The sequence below is a fragment of the Rana temporaria genome, chromosome 11, assembly GCF_905171775.1.
Source record: "Rana temporaria chromosome 11, aRanTem1.1, whole genome shotgun sequence".
Lineage (NCBI taxonomy): Eukaryota > Metazoa > Chordata > Amphibia > Anura > Ranidae > Rana > Rana temporaria.
Window position 1 is genome coordinate 23133088 of NC_053499.1, and position 16353 is coordinate 23149440.

The window sequence follows — 16353 nt, forward strand, 5'->3', positions numbered from 1 at the left end:
ACCTGTCAAAGTGGGCCAGTCTGGATGAAGTCCAGGGCCAAATTTTTGCCCCAGTCCAGCCCTGTATGCCCATGTCACAATATCGCTCCGGTCGTTGGCAGCATATCGCTATAGAGACTAGCAAAGGGGTTATGCCTCAAGGAATTGATGGCACAGTGAGCTCCACTAGCTTCAGGGTCTCATGCCAAGCACCTGCCCTGCTGCTTTAAAAAAAAAAAAAAGGGAATAAAAATTGTCAATTATATAAAAATAATAATAAAAAAAAAAAAAAGAAAAATATTTTTTTTTTTAAATATAATTAATTTTCTCTGTATGGCATACATATATATATACACACACACACACAGGAAATAAACCACCTGTGCTTGTCATTCCTGGGCTCAAAGGCTCCATCTTTTGGGTAGAGAGAAATCCAAAGATATCAAGGGGGTTCCATCCGGAGGTACCAGGGTTCCCATACTGCCCTGCTGCTTACTGGACACAGGAGGTCGCCTGGTGGACAAAGGAGGTCGCTTGCTTTTGAAGGGCGCCATTCAGAGCACACTTTGCATTTTCTCAATGAATGAAAAATGTTCTCCCAAATGGAGGAGGTGGAGATTGTGACCCCACTGCCAGCAACATCATCACTATGGAGACTAGTTACATGCCCCTACTGCACTGCTCTCCCAGTGAGAGGACAGCAAAAGAAGTGACACCTCAAGGGAGCGATTTCGTAGAAGTAACTGAAGCAAAGGCCATAAACTCAGAGCAGACTTGTTACACTAATCAACCCTGATGAAGGGGGGGTGGTCCCCTGAAATCCCCATCAAAATGTGTTGGTTGTTTTTACATGATTACTGTGATAAATATACTTTATCTGGACTGTTGATCATTTGGCAATCTTTTTCTATAACCTTTGAGAGATGCCCTTGTCAGCATAAAATAACACAAAACTAAAAACAAAAGCAAGTCTCCACGGTTCTGAACAAGGATTGGTACATTTACATGAACGTCTGTGAATAGTTCTAGTGTGGCTATAGAGTAAAGGACGGAGAATTTGGATTTTCAGGTTCAATAAAAGCAGATCTTTTACTCCGATTTGCATCTTTACATGCAATTGGTCCCCCCCCCCCCCCTTCGCTGGCATAAGACCCGGCGTGCAGCCAAAGATTACACCAGACAATGTTGGACTCCCTGGACATGAGTGTATGTTGAGGACAACACAGTGGACAAGCTAAAAAAAAAAAAAAAAAAAAAAGTGGGAGTGAATTTCCTCTTTAAACTTACTATAATTTAGAGTCCGGACACAACGTCTTGAACGCTTCCCTACAAAGCAGGTGTCCGGTTTGCCAGGGTCTTCTTCTCCTGAAAAAGATATGGTGGGATCTTAGTATAGAAATTTAAAGAGGAGCTTCAGTCAGTTTTGGAAAAAGTCAGTAGCTACAAAAACTGCAACTACAAAACGTGTAGCTGCTGGCTTTTATTAAACAGACGCTTATCTGTTCCACTGTCCAGCGACGAGGCCACCTGGAGCGTCGCTTGTCACCCCCCCCTCTCCGCCGGCGCCTCCATTCTAACTGTGGGCACCCGGCCGTGACAGCTTTCGGCTTCAGGGCCGGCCACTCACTGCGCATGCACGAGCGGCGCTGCGCTCCCTGAGTGGACAGGCGATCGCCTGGGACCTGTCACGTGTCCCAGGTGATCGCCTACAGGGAGGGGCCGCCTAAGGCGATATCACAAGTCGCCTAAGAGGTCCCTGGGTGGGACAGGAAGTCCCACTCCTACTGAAGCCCCCCCCCCCCAAAAAAAAAAAGTACATGCCAAATGTGGCATGTAAGGGGGGCGAGGAGTGGTTTAAGCGGAAGTTCCACTTTTGGGTGGCACTCTGCTTAACATTTTTTGGGGGGGAGCCTGGAGCTCCTCTTTAATTGTGGGTAGCGGAGATTGTAAATATGGTGCAGTTATACTATGTTACCACTAGATGTCAGGGCAATACATTTTGTATGGTATTTTTGGTTTCTACTGCTTACACTTTTACATTTTTAACAAATACAATGTGATTCACAGCACTTGTATGCTGTATATGTATTAAACTTAAGTGTTTTTAACCCCTTCCCGACCGCCGCATGTACATATACGTCGGCAGAATGGCACGTACAGGCACATTGGCGTACCTGTACGTCCCTGCCTAGACGTGGGTCGGGGGTCCGATCGGGACTTGCGGCGGTCAGGTCCCCTCGGGGAGCGATCCGGGAGGACGGCGCGGCTATTTGTTTATAGCCGCTCAGTCACGATCGCTCCCCGGAGCTGAAGAACGGGGAGAGCCGTGTGTAAACACGGCTTCCCCGTGCTTCACTATGGCGCTGCATAGATCGAGTGATCCCTTATATAGGGAGACTCGATCGATGATGTCATTCCTACAGCCACACCCCCCTACAGTTGTAAACACACACACACACAGTGTACACCAAATCCTACAGCGCCACCTGTGGTTAACTCCCAAACTGCAACTGTCATTTTCACAATAAAGAATGCAATTTAAATGCATTTTTTGCTGTGAAAATGACAAAAATCCCCAAAATGTGTCAAAATTGTCCGAAGTGTCCGCCATAATGTCGCAGTCACGAAAAAAATAAATAAATAAATAAATAAAAAAATCGCTGATCGCCGCCATTAGTAGTAAAAAAAAAAAAAAAAAAAATTTAATAAAAATGCAATAAAACTATCCCCTATTTTGTAAACGCTATAAATTTTGCGCAAACCAATCAATAAACGCTTATTGCGATTTTTTTTACAAAAAATAGGTACAAGAATACGTATCGCCCTAAACTGAGGAAAAAATTTTTTTTAGATATGTTTTTGGGGGATATTTATTATAGCAAAAAGTAAAAAATATTGAATTTTTTTCAAAATTGTCGCTCTATTTTTGTTTATAGCGCAAAAAATAAAAACCGTCGAGGTGATCAAATACCACCAAAAGAAAGCTCTATTTGTGGGGAAAAAAGGATGCCAATTTTGTTTGGGAGCCACGTCGCACGACCGCGCAATTGTCTGTTAAAGCGACGCAGTCCCAAACTGTAAAAACACCTTGGGTCTTTAGGCAGCAATATGGTCCGGGGCTAGTCTTATAGGTCCTGTAATGGGATATAATAGGGTTGAATTTGAAGCCGTTTCTTAAAAATGAATTCCAGCTAAGGATATTTTATACATAGTTGGATTTGCTCCAAGCTGGAGCAATGTAGCTATGTATATACCATGGGGCAGATCCACAAAGAGTACGCCGGCGTATCTAGTGATACGCCGGCATACTTTCAAATTTCCCGTGTCGTATCTTTGTTTTGAATCCTCAAAACAAGATACGACGGCATCTGGGTTAGATCCGACAGGCGTACGTCTTCGTACGCCTTCGGATCTTAGATGCAATTCTTCCGCGTCCGCTGGGTGGCATTCCCATCGTTTTCCGTGTCGAGTATACAAATTAGCTATTTCCGACGATCCACTAACGTACGAGCGGCCGACGCATTCTTTTACGTCGTCTCTAGACCGCTTTTTTCGGCGTATAATTAAAGCTGCTATCTGGTGGCGTACGCAATGTTAAGTATGGCCGTCGTTCCCGCGTATAATTTTAAAATTTTGTTTGCGCAAGTCGTCCGTGAATCGGGCTGGACGTAATTTACGTCCACGTCAAAACAATGACGTCCTTGCGACGTCAGTTAGCGCAATGCACGGCGGGAAATTTAGGGACGGCGCATGCGCAGTTCGTTCGGCGCGGGGACGCACTTCATTTAAATGAAACACGCCCCCTACTCGCCGCATTTGAATTGCGCGCCATTACGCCGCGAGAGATAGACTACGGTGCGAATTCTTTCTGGATTCGAACCAAACACAAGTAAGTTATGGCGGCGTAGCGTATCTCAGATACGCTGCGCCCGGGCAGATCTTTGTGGATCTGCCCCCATATCTGGCTGATGCACCTAAATACTGGAAATCGCTGTAGTAGGCACAGCTACTCCAGGGATCTACGCTTGCTGCTGGGTCCTGTGCTGAGCGGTTGTCCTGCTCATTCTGAACACAGGAGGTCGGCTGCTCAGTACAGGCGCCATTCACAGAATGCTTTGCATTTTCAGAAGATGCTCAGCAATGGCATTCTCCATAGCCATCTCAATACATGGCTCTTTCTGGCTCCATTCACACGTGTGCGATTTGTCAGGCGACTTAAGACATCAATGTCGCATGACAAGTCACAGCGACTTTGAAAAGGTACCTGTACTAATTTGGTGCGGCTATTGAGTGTAAGGTCCAATCAAAGTCACACCAAAAGTCGCACTGGAAATCACGAGACTCGAGAGACGCTAATGTGAATGGAGCCTAAATCTCACATTTGGTCCTTATTTATTTATGTGGATTTAAAAGGACGGAGGTGCATTACAGAACAGTTTTCAAAAGCTCTATAGGAGTTTTCTGTGACTTAGTCTTGTATAAGGACCTCACCTGTGTGATTCAGGACGCCTTCTCGGTCCAGAGGAGCAATAGGAGGACAATTCTGTATGCCGGATTTATACCAGAAGAGAAGCACTAAACGTAGACAGGCCCTGATGGAAGAGAAAGACGGAAAAAGTCCAAATAAGACATTTATATACATGCAGTAAATCTATTGGACATACAAACACCTAAACACAATTTAATGCCAAATAAAAATGAACGGCATATTTTTTTTTTTTTTTTATAAAATACTGCTCTCCCCCTTTTTCATCCTCTATTACAGCTTGTTTATTCTAATCTCTCACAGCCCATTTGCAGCTACTTCTTGTCTAAATGCAATCCAGTGACAGCTGTGTGTCTTGCACCAGAGAATCAATTTCCCTGTCCACGCTAGAGAGAGCATGGATGGAGGAATCTCCCTGGTCAGCTATTGAATTTGGACAGTCAAAGCACCTGCAGCTGCCTGAATACCCGAAATGTGACTGCATTGGATTGGATAAAATGAATGTTTGGCTGATAAATGCCCACCTGGCTCAGGCAATTTTTATATTAACTTTTGCTGAGTGGAGGAGGTGCCAACAGGGCACAAGTAGTCAAAATGATGACCACAAGATGGCAGCATAACCAAAAACAATTACAGAGCAGGGGGCCACCAAACTCTGGCCTGTGGGCCACACCCAGGCTTCTACAAGATTTCATCCGGCCAACAGCTAGGGTCATACTTATATACACAGATTGAGGGTTAAGGTCAGCAGAAGCTGCCTATGGTCTCTGCTTCTGATGTAAAGAGTGTGGGGAGGGGGGGGGAGCCTGATACAAGCAGGGGCAGACTGACCATTGAGTCACTCGGGCACTGCCCGGGGGCCCCATGCCACTAGGGGGCCCCCCATCAGGGTTGCCAGGCTCAGTAAAACCAGGGACAGTATGTCAAAATCTGTTTTTTTTTACATCTGTCCCTGATAGGTCCGAAACTGACATGCTTTTGATGTGAAAATCCAGAGATTTTAGCTGCCCTGCCTCTGCATTGCCTCCTGGCCATCTGCAAGCCCAGGAGCCCCATAATCTTCTATTGCCCGGGGCCCCCATGAGTTGACAGTCCGCCCCTGGATACAAGGGTGAACTTTGATAGGAATTATGAAATGGGGGGGGGGGGGGCTTTGAGGGAGACCCTAATGGGTATTCTGATGTAGGGACAACTCTGATGTAAGGGGGATTCTGATTTTTCTTCAGCCTGCAAAAGTTTGTAAATTAAACATTGATTGGTCCTCAAATTGAAAAAAGTTTGAAAACCTCTGAAGTACACAAACAACATAAGCTATAGACATGTGCAGTTTGTTTTGTTTCATTACGAACCGAAATTTGGACACATTTTTCATTATTCAGATGTATCCAAATTACAACAGTAATGAATTTAAACGAATCCAAAACAACAAAACAAAATTTGAATTTGAATCCAAAACCAATTTCTAATTTGATTCAAATTTCCGAATATAAAAAGGGGAGTATAGAATAAAATAAAAAGAACATAAACCATCTTCTGAAATTAAAATAGAATAAATTTGAAAAGAATGTAAAAAGAATAGAAATAAATAAAAACACACACACACACACACACACACACACACACACACACACACACACACTAGAATTAAAAGAATATACCGTATTTATTGGCGTATAAAACACTCACTTTTTTACCCTGAAAATAGAGGGCAAACTGTGCCTGCATTTTTTTCCTGAAACTTCCCTCTTAAAGTGGATGTAAACCCCAAAATGTTTTTTTTTTTATGTCACAATGTAGAGAATACGATTTCCTATCATCTGTGCCCAGTCTTGCCACACAGAGTTAATCCAGCTCTGAGCAATCCTCTTTTATTGTTCAGTGAAAATTAACAGACTTCCAGATAAAAACCTGTCTAAATAAAAAGTCCTTTCCTCTCTCCTTGCTTTAAGTGACAGGTTATTTACAGATCTAGCTTGGACAGGTTTATCATATGTTATGTTTATCATAATAGGAGGTGATCCACAGTATAAAAAGTGAGAAATCCACCCCTCCCCCACATAACACATCCTGGTAATATACAATGAACTGCGGATCACCTCATAATTTGATAAACATAACATAACATATGATAAACATGTCCAAGCTAGATATGTAAATAACCTGTCACTCAAAGCAACATTTTGGGTTTACATCCACTTTAAAGTTAGGGTGCGTGTTATACGCCGATAAATACGGTAATCATCTTCCGAAATTCTAATTAAATAAACTTGATTTTGATTGGAATTCAATTTGAATTGAGATCAATCCGACCGAATTATGAAAATTCAAAATTAGAAAAAAATGAAACAAATTCCGAAAACGAATAAAATTAACTAAAAGGGCATTTATGTAAATAACAAAAGAAAACAAAATGTTCTCATTCTGCACATGTCTAATAAGCTAAATACATACAGTAGATGTATAGTATAGTACAGATGCAATTGCATTGCCTATATAACTAGTGGAGGCAGCACAACGTCCTTACTTGAGCAGCTGGATAAGTAGAATAGCGGCCCATTTTGTCCCATCGCCCCAAACCCTCGCCGATCCAATTTCGAGGAAGACCTCTAGACTTTCCAAGATGCTGAGCCAGTTGAGAAGACGCTGCCGGGGTTCATCCTGTAAATGAGGGCAGAACAAGGACAAAATGAGTCCCATCCACCTAATAGAAGGACTACTCCAGGGGAGCTTACAATCCCATACACACGATAATTTATACAGAATTAAAAATGAAATAAGACCAGCTAAATACATGGATGCAAACTATTTATTTACAAAAAGGGTTTATAATTCAGTTTTCAATGGCATTTCCAAAAGTAAAAAAATTGCCCCCAAGGCCAATTTTACACTGAGGGGCTTCTAAACTGCCAGTAAAGACACGAGCGCTTTTGAAGAGCTTTCCATTAATTTCAATGAAGAGGGGAGCTTTTTAGGCGCCGTTTTTAGCGTGAAAGTGCCTCAGTGTGAAAGTGGTCTTAGGTGCAAATCTTTCCAGTCCTTAAGTGGTTAAGTTCAAATTTCAGTATTTAGGCTACAAACAAGTACAATATGCAGTTAGCAATATGATTTATGGTAAATAATAAGGCATAAAAAAAAGTTTTATTTTATTTTCAATATATAGTAAGTAGCTCAGGGACAGGACTCAGGAGGGTAAGAAATTAGATTGGGTCAGGCGCGCGCGCGCACACACACACACACACGCACGCACGCACGCGCGAGAAACTGACTCTCGTGCCACGTACACACGATTTAATTTTCCGTCTGAAAAAACCTTGGATGGTTTTTCCAACAGAATTCCGCTCAAGCTTGGCTTGCATACACACAGTCACACAAAAGTTCTCTGAACTTTCGACCGTCAAGAACGCGGTGACGTACAACACTACGACAAGCCGAGAAAATTAAGTTTGATGCTTCCGAGCATGCGTCGAATGGTTTCCGAGCACGCGCTTGAATTTTGCACGTCGGAATTGATACAGACGATCGGATTTTCCGATCAGAATTTTTTCCAGTCTGAAAATTTGAGAACCAGCTCTCAATCTTTTGCTGGCGGAAATTCGACAGCAAAAGTCCGATGGAGCCTACACACGGTCGGAATTTCCGTTCAAAAGCTCGCATCAAACTTTTGCTGTCGGAACTTCCGATCGTGTGTACGGGGCATCACAGTGACAATGACCGCAGTGTGCAGCAGCACAGATCACTGACAAGACACGTCCTCTCCTGAGTCACAGTGACAGTTACTCTCCAAGCCAGGTGGTCCCTCCAGTCTAAACAGTACTGCCAGTCCCGCGCCCGACCCGCACACAAGGCCCTGGCTGCTCTGTTGGCTCCCTTGCACGGTGCACCATGAGATCACACGACATGCTCTGGCACCGCCTCCGCCAGAACACACTGTAGCAGGTCACTCTGGACCAAGCCGAGTGTCACAGCCATATTTGTTACTGGCAACCTTTCCTTTTATTGACAAGAGAAAATTGCCCGTTTTTGACTGGCTGCCAGTTAAAATACTGACGGTTGGCAACACTGAGACCCCTTTCACACTGGAGGCATATATATATATATATATATATATATATATATATATAAATAATAATAAAAAAAAAAACAACACACAAGAAAAAAAAAAAAAGAAAAAGGAAGACATAAATGTCTTATTTGTGTACAGTGTTCTCACAAATGCGGAATTACCAGTAAAAGTAACGCAGTGTCGCATCGCAAAAAATGCCCTGGTCATGAAGGGGGGGGGGGCAAACCATCAGGAGCAGAAGTGGTTAAATCATGAGTAAAAAATAAAGGACTTGAACTCCAACTACTCACAGTAAGAGGAGGCTTCAGCAGCTCCTTCCTCAGGATCCCGTCATTCAGTAAGGCCAGGAGATTGGAAGATGAATAAACTGACACAGAAAAAACAGGTTGTGAGAACACGAGAAGAATCAGCCAATAGCTGCACTTCATTCAGATATAAAATACACCAACTATCTCAGCTCTGTAATTAATAATAATATTTCATTAATGGTACATTTTTAATGCAACCAGTGCAATTACCTAGTACAGTTGAACCTCGGATTGCAAGCATAATCCGTTCCAGGAGAATGCTCGTAATCCAAAGCACTTGCATATCAAAGCGAGTTTCCCAATCAAAGTAAATGGAAACGAAAATAATTAGTTCCACCTTGGCATGCAATACCGCATGTGGCCAGAGGTGTGGGGCACCGGAGCGCCTCGGAAACTGAGTATTTCCAAACGGCTCCGATCGGCTTCAGCGCCCCCGCACCTCTGGCCAAATGCGGTACTGCACACTGCAGAGGATTGAATCCTGCTCATTTTGCAAGACACTCGCAAACCGAATCAGGATTTACAAAAAAAAAAAAAGAAGTTTAAACCACTCCTATAATGTAAAACAAGGGGGAGGTTTACTAGGCCTGGAGCACACAGAATCTGATGCATTTCTGCATTGTAACCAATCAGCTTTTAGGTTTGATTGTCAAAGCTTGAAGGGTTTGTAAAGGAAAACATTTTTTTTCCCCTAAATAGCTTCCTTTACCTTAGTGCAGTCCTCCTTCACTTACCTCATCCTTCCATTTTGCTTTTAAATGTCCTTATTTCTTCTGAGAAATCCCCACTTCCTGTTCTTCTGTCTGTAACTCCACACAGTAATGCGAGGCTTTCTCCCTGGTGTGGAGAAAGCCTCTTGAGGGGGCGAGCAGGAAAGTCAGGACACTCTCTACTTTGCAGATAGAGAAAGGAGACGTGTGTCAGTGGGCGATCTGACACTCCTGCTCGCCCCCTCTAGAGGCTGTCTCCACACCAGGGAGTAAGCCTTGCATTACTGTGTGGAGTTACAGACAGAAGAACAGGAAGTGAGGATTTCTCAGAAGAAATAAGGACATTTAAAAACAAAATGGAAGGACGAGGTAAGTGAAGGAGGACTGCACTAAGGTAAAGGAAGCCATTTAGGGATTTTTTTTTTTACCTTTACAACCCCTTTAAATTAAACAAGCTGAATTTAGAACCTGATTGGGTACCATGAACAGCTCCCCCTAGTGCTTGGTTTTATACATATGGTAATTAACTGAGCTGGTATGCTTGGTCCAGGGTTATGGAAGAAAATAGCACTGTATATACTGCTGGTGTCCAAGCTGTGGCCCTTTGGCACTTACTATATGTGATGTGGCCATTGGGGCCCCTAGAGCCAGTGGTCTGTTTTGGCTCTTACTCAAGCCAGTGAAGGATAAATATTCCTTAGACCGGCTGCCAGCAGTTCAGGGCTTGGTTTAGTGGCGTTACACTATCTTACTTTTTATTCCGTGCTGTCCATTCTTTTTTTGTTATGTCTTGTTCCTCCTCTGACCTTTTATAATGGATCTCACTGAGAGAAACATCAAATGTGGCACACGTCATTTATAGGAGGGCTGGAGGGAGCACAAATGTGGAAACATGGACTTGTAAAGGGGATGTAATAGCAGTTTCATGCAATGTGTCTGCAGTCTCTGACCGTCCCTTGCATCACGTCTGCAGTCTCTGACCATCCCTTGTATCACGTCTGCAGTCTCTGACCGTCCCATGCATCACGTCTGCAGTCTCTGACCATCCCTTGTATCACGTCTGCAGTCTCTGACCATCCCTTGTATCACGTCTGCAGTCTCTGACCATCCCTTGTATCACGTCTGCAGTCTCTGACCGTCCCTTATATCACGTCTGCAGTCTCTGACGTCCCTTGTATCACGTCTGCAGTCTCTGACCATCTCTAGTATCATGTCTGCAGTCTCCGTTTTCTGTAGCATTACATTGACTGAATATTATGTGTGGCCCTTAGGGGGATGTCAGGGGCCACACTTGAGGCCCCCTATATCTAGTAAGTTGACCACCCCTGGTATACACCAATAATAATAAACCAACTACAGTAAAACAATTGCTGCCTACCTGGAGGAGACAACTAGAGAGCCCAGATGAAGGACCCGCAGCCACCCGTCTGACCATCCCTTGGATCATGTCTGCAGTCTCTGAACGACTCTAGTATCAGGTCTGCAGTCTCTGAACGACTCTAGTATCAGGTCTGCAGTCTCTGAACGACTCTAGTATCAGGTCTGCAGTCTCTGAACGACTCTAGTATCAGGTCTGCAGTCTCTGAACGACTCTAGTATCAGGTCTGCAGTCTCTGAACGACTCTAGTATCAGGTCTGCAGTCTCTGTACGACTCTAGTATCAGGTCTGCAGTCTCTGTACGACTCTAGTATCAGGTCTGCAGTCTCTATACGACTCTAGTATCAGGTCTGCAGTCTCTGCTTTCTGTAGCATTACATTGACTGAATATTATGTGTTGAGGTCCCCTATATCTAGTAAGTTGACCAACCCTGGTATACACCAATAATAATAAACCAACTACAGTAAAACACGACTGTCTTGTATGGGGAACATACTTTGCAGATCCTTGGTGCTTAGTGTAATTTTATGGCTCATTCCCACCGACCTGCACACTATGACACATGCACGCGGGTCTGCGTTGTGTAGGGATGAGGAGATGCGTTGTTACTTTTTTTTGTTGAAGGGTCACAAAATGATACTTCATTCAACTCCATGCACTGCAGCGCGTTGCGACACACTGCGGTGACATGCGTTGCGCTGCGTAATAATGCAGACGTGTTCCATTACATGTAGCGTGTTTCTATGTAGCATTATGGTTTCTTCAGGACACCTAGAAAAAGCAAAGACGGTACTTACTCAGCTCAGACAGCTCATGGGAATCCGTGAATCGTCCTTATAAAGAGAGAAAGGCGAGAGTTAGATTGGAGGAAGTGCGACACAAATGGGTGAAATAACTGTATCTGATTGGCTGCCGCTGTCTGGTACCCATTACCAGTAATAAGCCCAGCCGGCTTGAAGACGATCTAAAGCCAAGAACAAAAATATAACATCTAGCAGCTCACCTGTCCTTAGAGGTGGTGGCTGCATTCTTTTTATTTTTTGGGCCTTTTTCATTATTATTTTCACCTGGTGATCCTGCCAGAAAGGCCTACAACACATGGACAGTACGGCCCGAGTGCGCCAAATCTTGGCGTTTTCTTGTTCCTGGGAGGCAGCGGCACAGCACCTCCCACCTTTTCTTCAAGCCAACCCCTTTTGCGGCACAGGGCAATTTAACATTTTTCTTTGCAGTTAACACTATAGGTTTATAAAAGACCTGGGGCACATTTGGGTGCCCCAAGGAGAGTAGTAATGTAGCGCACAGAGCGCGTCAGTGGGTGTGGCCAAATTTATCTTGCTGACATCATCACCCCACCCTTCCGCGATGCCAAACCTGCTCCTAAACAGCGGTAACAGATTTGTGTGCGACCATCTTGGTGGACTGAAACCCGGACACATGATTCAAGACCCGGACTGTCCAGGTGAATCCTGGACAGGTGGCAACCCTACACAGCGCCCAGATCACTGCCAGCTGCCTAATTTCCAGTTCACACTGGTACGGTGCGGTGACCGAATGTGATTTGAACAGGAATTGCACCGCATTTGGTATCGGAGAATTGGCACAAGTATGACGCTCGGTATTGGTGCAACCCTACTTTCAATGCAGGAATTCTGGGTTCTCGGGCATACGATATGTACAGTATGGCCCTAAATGTGAGTACCGCAGACATAGGTGTGCGCATTCTATTGCATTAGGGTGTGCACCCCAAAGCTCAAAACACACACTACCGATCACTCACCATGTTCATTCAGAAAGGGAAGGGGTTGATAAATACATATTTACTGGCCCCTTCCCTCACTAATCCTAAAACATCTCCGCAGCAACAGCCAGCAGGAGAGGAAAGGAGGGAAGCCGGAGGGGGTGCAGAGGGAAGGAGCGGGGAGCCAGAGCGGTAGGGGGAAATCTGTGCTGCACAGGATGATTAGGGTGTGCCTGGGCACATCCGACACACCCTGTGCGCACGCCTATGACCGCAGATCTCTCTAAACACCATCCAGCGGCCAGAGATTTTAGCCTGTCAGATTTTGACAGGCTGCTGGCAGCAGGGCCGGATGCTGGCAGCGGGGCCGGATGCTGTACCTGTGCCTCCCGGGTCCAAGAAAGTTCCGGAATCTTATGCACACCGGCAATGGAGCCTAACACACTTCCTATCATTTTTAGAACTACAGAACACCTCCCCCTTATCTCCAGACATAGGAGGGAGGTCTAAAGTATAACTGAAAAAAAAAAAAAAAAAAAATTATTTTTGGATAGAATGGAGATGGGTATAACCCTCCCCTACTCAATGCAAAACGTTTTTCCTATAGGTCTACTTTAAGAGATGAGCTTGAAAATGTCCTGAAACGCGTGTGTTGCAGACCAGACGCTATTGGTGGAATTTGTGGATTAGCACTGCAGTGCAGGCTTAGGATTCCTTCACACATGCTTTGTTCTGTGAAGAGTGATCAGTGCTCAGATCGCTCTTCAGAGGGCATTTGACAGGTGGTAAGGAGGCCTTGTATTGTCTGTTTTAATCCCTTGCACTCCACAGTAGCACGCCGTAACCACATGCATTTTACGCGGTTGCGGGGGGGGGGCACTTGTATGAGTCACGTTCAGCTGCCGCTATACCACCCCCATAGGCGTGCACACAGGGTGTGCCAGGTGTGCCTGGGCACCCCCTAATCACTCTGTGCTGCACAGATTCCCCCCGCTGCTTGGCTGCGAAGAAAAGGACTGGGGAATCTCTGTTCTTAGACTCTCTTTCTCTGCCTCGAAAAAGAGACATCAGGGGTCTGCTTAGACCCCCAATAGTTCACCAAAGCCCCCAGTGGGGCTCCAAAAAAAGAAAAAAAAAATTATATATAATATACAATAATTTATCTTATTATTATTAATAATAAAAAAAAAATTATATATATATATATATATATATATATATATATATATATATATATATATATATATATATATATATATATAAAAAATTATAATATTAATAATAATAATAATAATAATAATAATAATAATATGATAAATTATAAAAAAAAAAAAAAAAAAAAAAAAAAAAAAAAAAAAATGTAAAAATACAATTTTAAACAAGTAAGAAAAATAAACTATAGGCTGTGCACACCTATGGCTATCCCTGTAGCTAATGGGGGGGGGGCTCAATAGCGCAGAGGGGGGGTGGAAAAATTGCAGCTCAACCTCTGTTTGTTTTTTTTACTGTCCCCCAACCCTTACAGGGGTACAGCAGGCAGTAAGGCGCCAACATATTGGCTTTCAGCCAGCGGTGGATCCCTTTTCAGGAGGAGCTGCAAGGTCTGCCGCAAGTGTAAGGGCTCATCCACATACACGCTTGCCGCTCCTCTGAAAAGCAATCTGCAGCGTATTCCTTTACCGCCCGTTTAAATCGATGCGTTTTCCTTTCTGCGCCAACGTGCGTTTTCAACGTGTTTTTTGACGCTAGGATTTGGAGTGGAAAGGGTTCATTGACCGAGGATTGGTAATACCTGGCGCCAATACGTTGCCCGCGGCTTCTATGGGCCAACACGCTTGGGTCTCTTTAATACGGATTGCTTTTCAGAGGTGTTTTGACAGGTGGGGCGAGGAGTCCATGTCACCCCCTTCTGTAAGCGACGACTCAGCACACTGCAACCACAGGCGCTTGCCGGCGTCGTGGCGCCGCACCATTCTCTTGAACGGGTTGCGTTTGGCAGCAACGTGCCGTTTACGGTTTTTGCAAAGCATTGCTGCGTTCAGCATTGGGGGGGCGGTAAAACTGCGTTTTTTTACAGCCTTAGGCCATCCGTATTAAAGAGACCCAAGTGTGTTGGCGCATAGAAGCCGTGGGCAACGTATTGGCGCCAGGTATTACCAATCGTCGGTCAATGAACGTTAACCCTTTCCACTCCAAATCCTAGCGTCAAAAACACGTTGAAAACGCACGTTGGCGCAGAAAGGAAAACGCATCGATGTAAACGGGCGGTAAAGGCAGGCAGCAGGCGAGGCTGCAGTGTGGAGGGGGTAAGGTTCAGTGGGTCACAGTGCAGCCTGCCCCCCCCCTCCCCCATAGAGGGATATGACTGTATGTATGGTCGGTGTCATGATCCATCCTCATACCTGCGATCAGGTAGGACAGCATGCGCACTGCGCTCTCCAGCTGGGTGGCCCCGGTGGGGTTGTGGACGACGAACTCCTTGTACCTTCGGATCAGATCCTCCAGCTTCTCCCAATAGCGAGCTGCCATCCTGCTCCCCCTGCTTCAGCTCTTCCTGGTGACACCAAACAACCCCGCCTCTGGCCCTTCCCACCCATGGGCGGGGACTACAGCTTAACCCCCTGTCTCCCAGACACTTTCCTGCTGTTTTATGGTTGCCATGGCGTGCGCCGAAAACGAAGGAATGCGGTCCCTTTAATTAATGCGGCACAATCGCAACAAACTTTATTGATCTGCCACGATTGTGACAGATCAATAAAGTTCTAAAACTAAAAAAAACAGTAAACAGTGCGATCTGCTGGAATCAGCGAATCCGTATTAGGCTGCATTCACACCTGAGCGTAGGGCGTTCGGTCGTTTTTTCGGGCGTTTTTTTCTGCGCGTATTCATGCTAATATGCGCGTTTGCATACAGCGTTGTCCGACGTTTTTGTACTTAGACGTTTTTTTTTTAGCCAATAGGAAAAACTATCATCTTTTCATCACTTGTTGCTATGTTGGTAGATTTTTTTAATCTTCTGCATGGGCGACAAGTTCTATTGACAAAACGCCCGTAGCAAACGCTTGTTGTCGCGCAATACGCGCGTATCTGGCGTTTTACATTGATTTCAATGGAAAACCAAAAACGCTCAAATACGCGCATATCGCGCGTATTGCGCGACAAAAAAGGGTCCGGAACTTCTTTTGACTACAGGCGATGCGCGTCAGGCGCATCAGCGTGCAGATGTGAACCATGCCCATAGCCTTACATGTATTTTGGTCCCTCTGGCGTTTGTGCGCGTCGCGCTACAGGCGACAAAACGCCAAGGTGTGAATGGGCTCTTATTCCTCCCAGCGCAGCTTGCTGGTGTGTATGAGCCCCAATCACTCCATTCACACCTGATCACTGCGACTTCACCCATGATTCCAAATCGCTGCAAAACGCGTTTGCAACGCTATTACTTCTAATGATGCCCGAATTGTCGCGTGATCGATCGCTCTGCAATCGCAAACGTGCTTGTCGCTCAAAAAAAAACGTGAGCTTCTTTTGGGCAACAGTGTGTTGCGATTTTGCCGCGATTGCAGCGTGATTTAGCCTCTTTTTCCACGATTGCAACCCCAAAGTCGCGTGATTTACAGTGCGGCTTTACAATGCGATTTTTGATGCGCTGTCATGCGACCGGTGAGAACCAAGTCACACCTTTTTTGG

The 16353-nt window shown here is 44.9% G+C and overlaps 1 protein-coding gene across 2 annotated transcripts in view; it reads right to left on the reverse strand.

Annotated features, from left to right (window-relative positions):
- Positions 1–15257, reverse strand: part of PEX16 (peroxisomal biogenesis factor 16) — a 40278-nt gene extending 25021 nt beyond the window's left edge. The window contains exons 1-6 of one of the 2 annotated variants that reach the window (XM_040328167.1): positions 15069–15255; positions 11723–11758; positions 8819–8895; positions 6990–7123; positions 4471–4571; positions 1267–1344 (exon numbers count right to left, since the gene is read on the reverse strand). In XM_040328167.1, coding sequence (XP_040184101.1) covers positions 1267–1344; positions 4471–4571; positions 6990–7123; positions 8819–8895; positions 11723–11758; positions 15069–15195 — 553 coding nt within the window. In that variant the 5' untranslated portion in view covers positions 15196–15255. Of the gene's footprint in view, positions 1–1266; positions 1345–4470; positions 4572–6989; positions 7124–8818; positions 8896–11722; positions 11759–15068 lie in introns of both variants that reach the window. The other variant, XM_040328168.1, reaches the window with a different exon arrangement.
- Positions 15258–16353: the final 1096 nt, after the last annotated feature.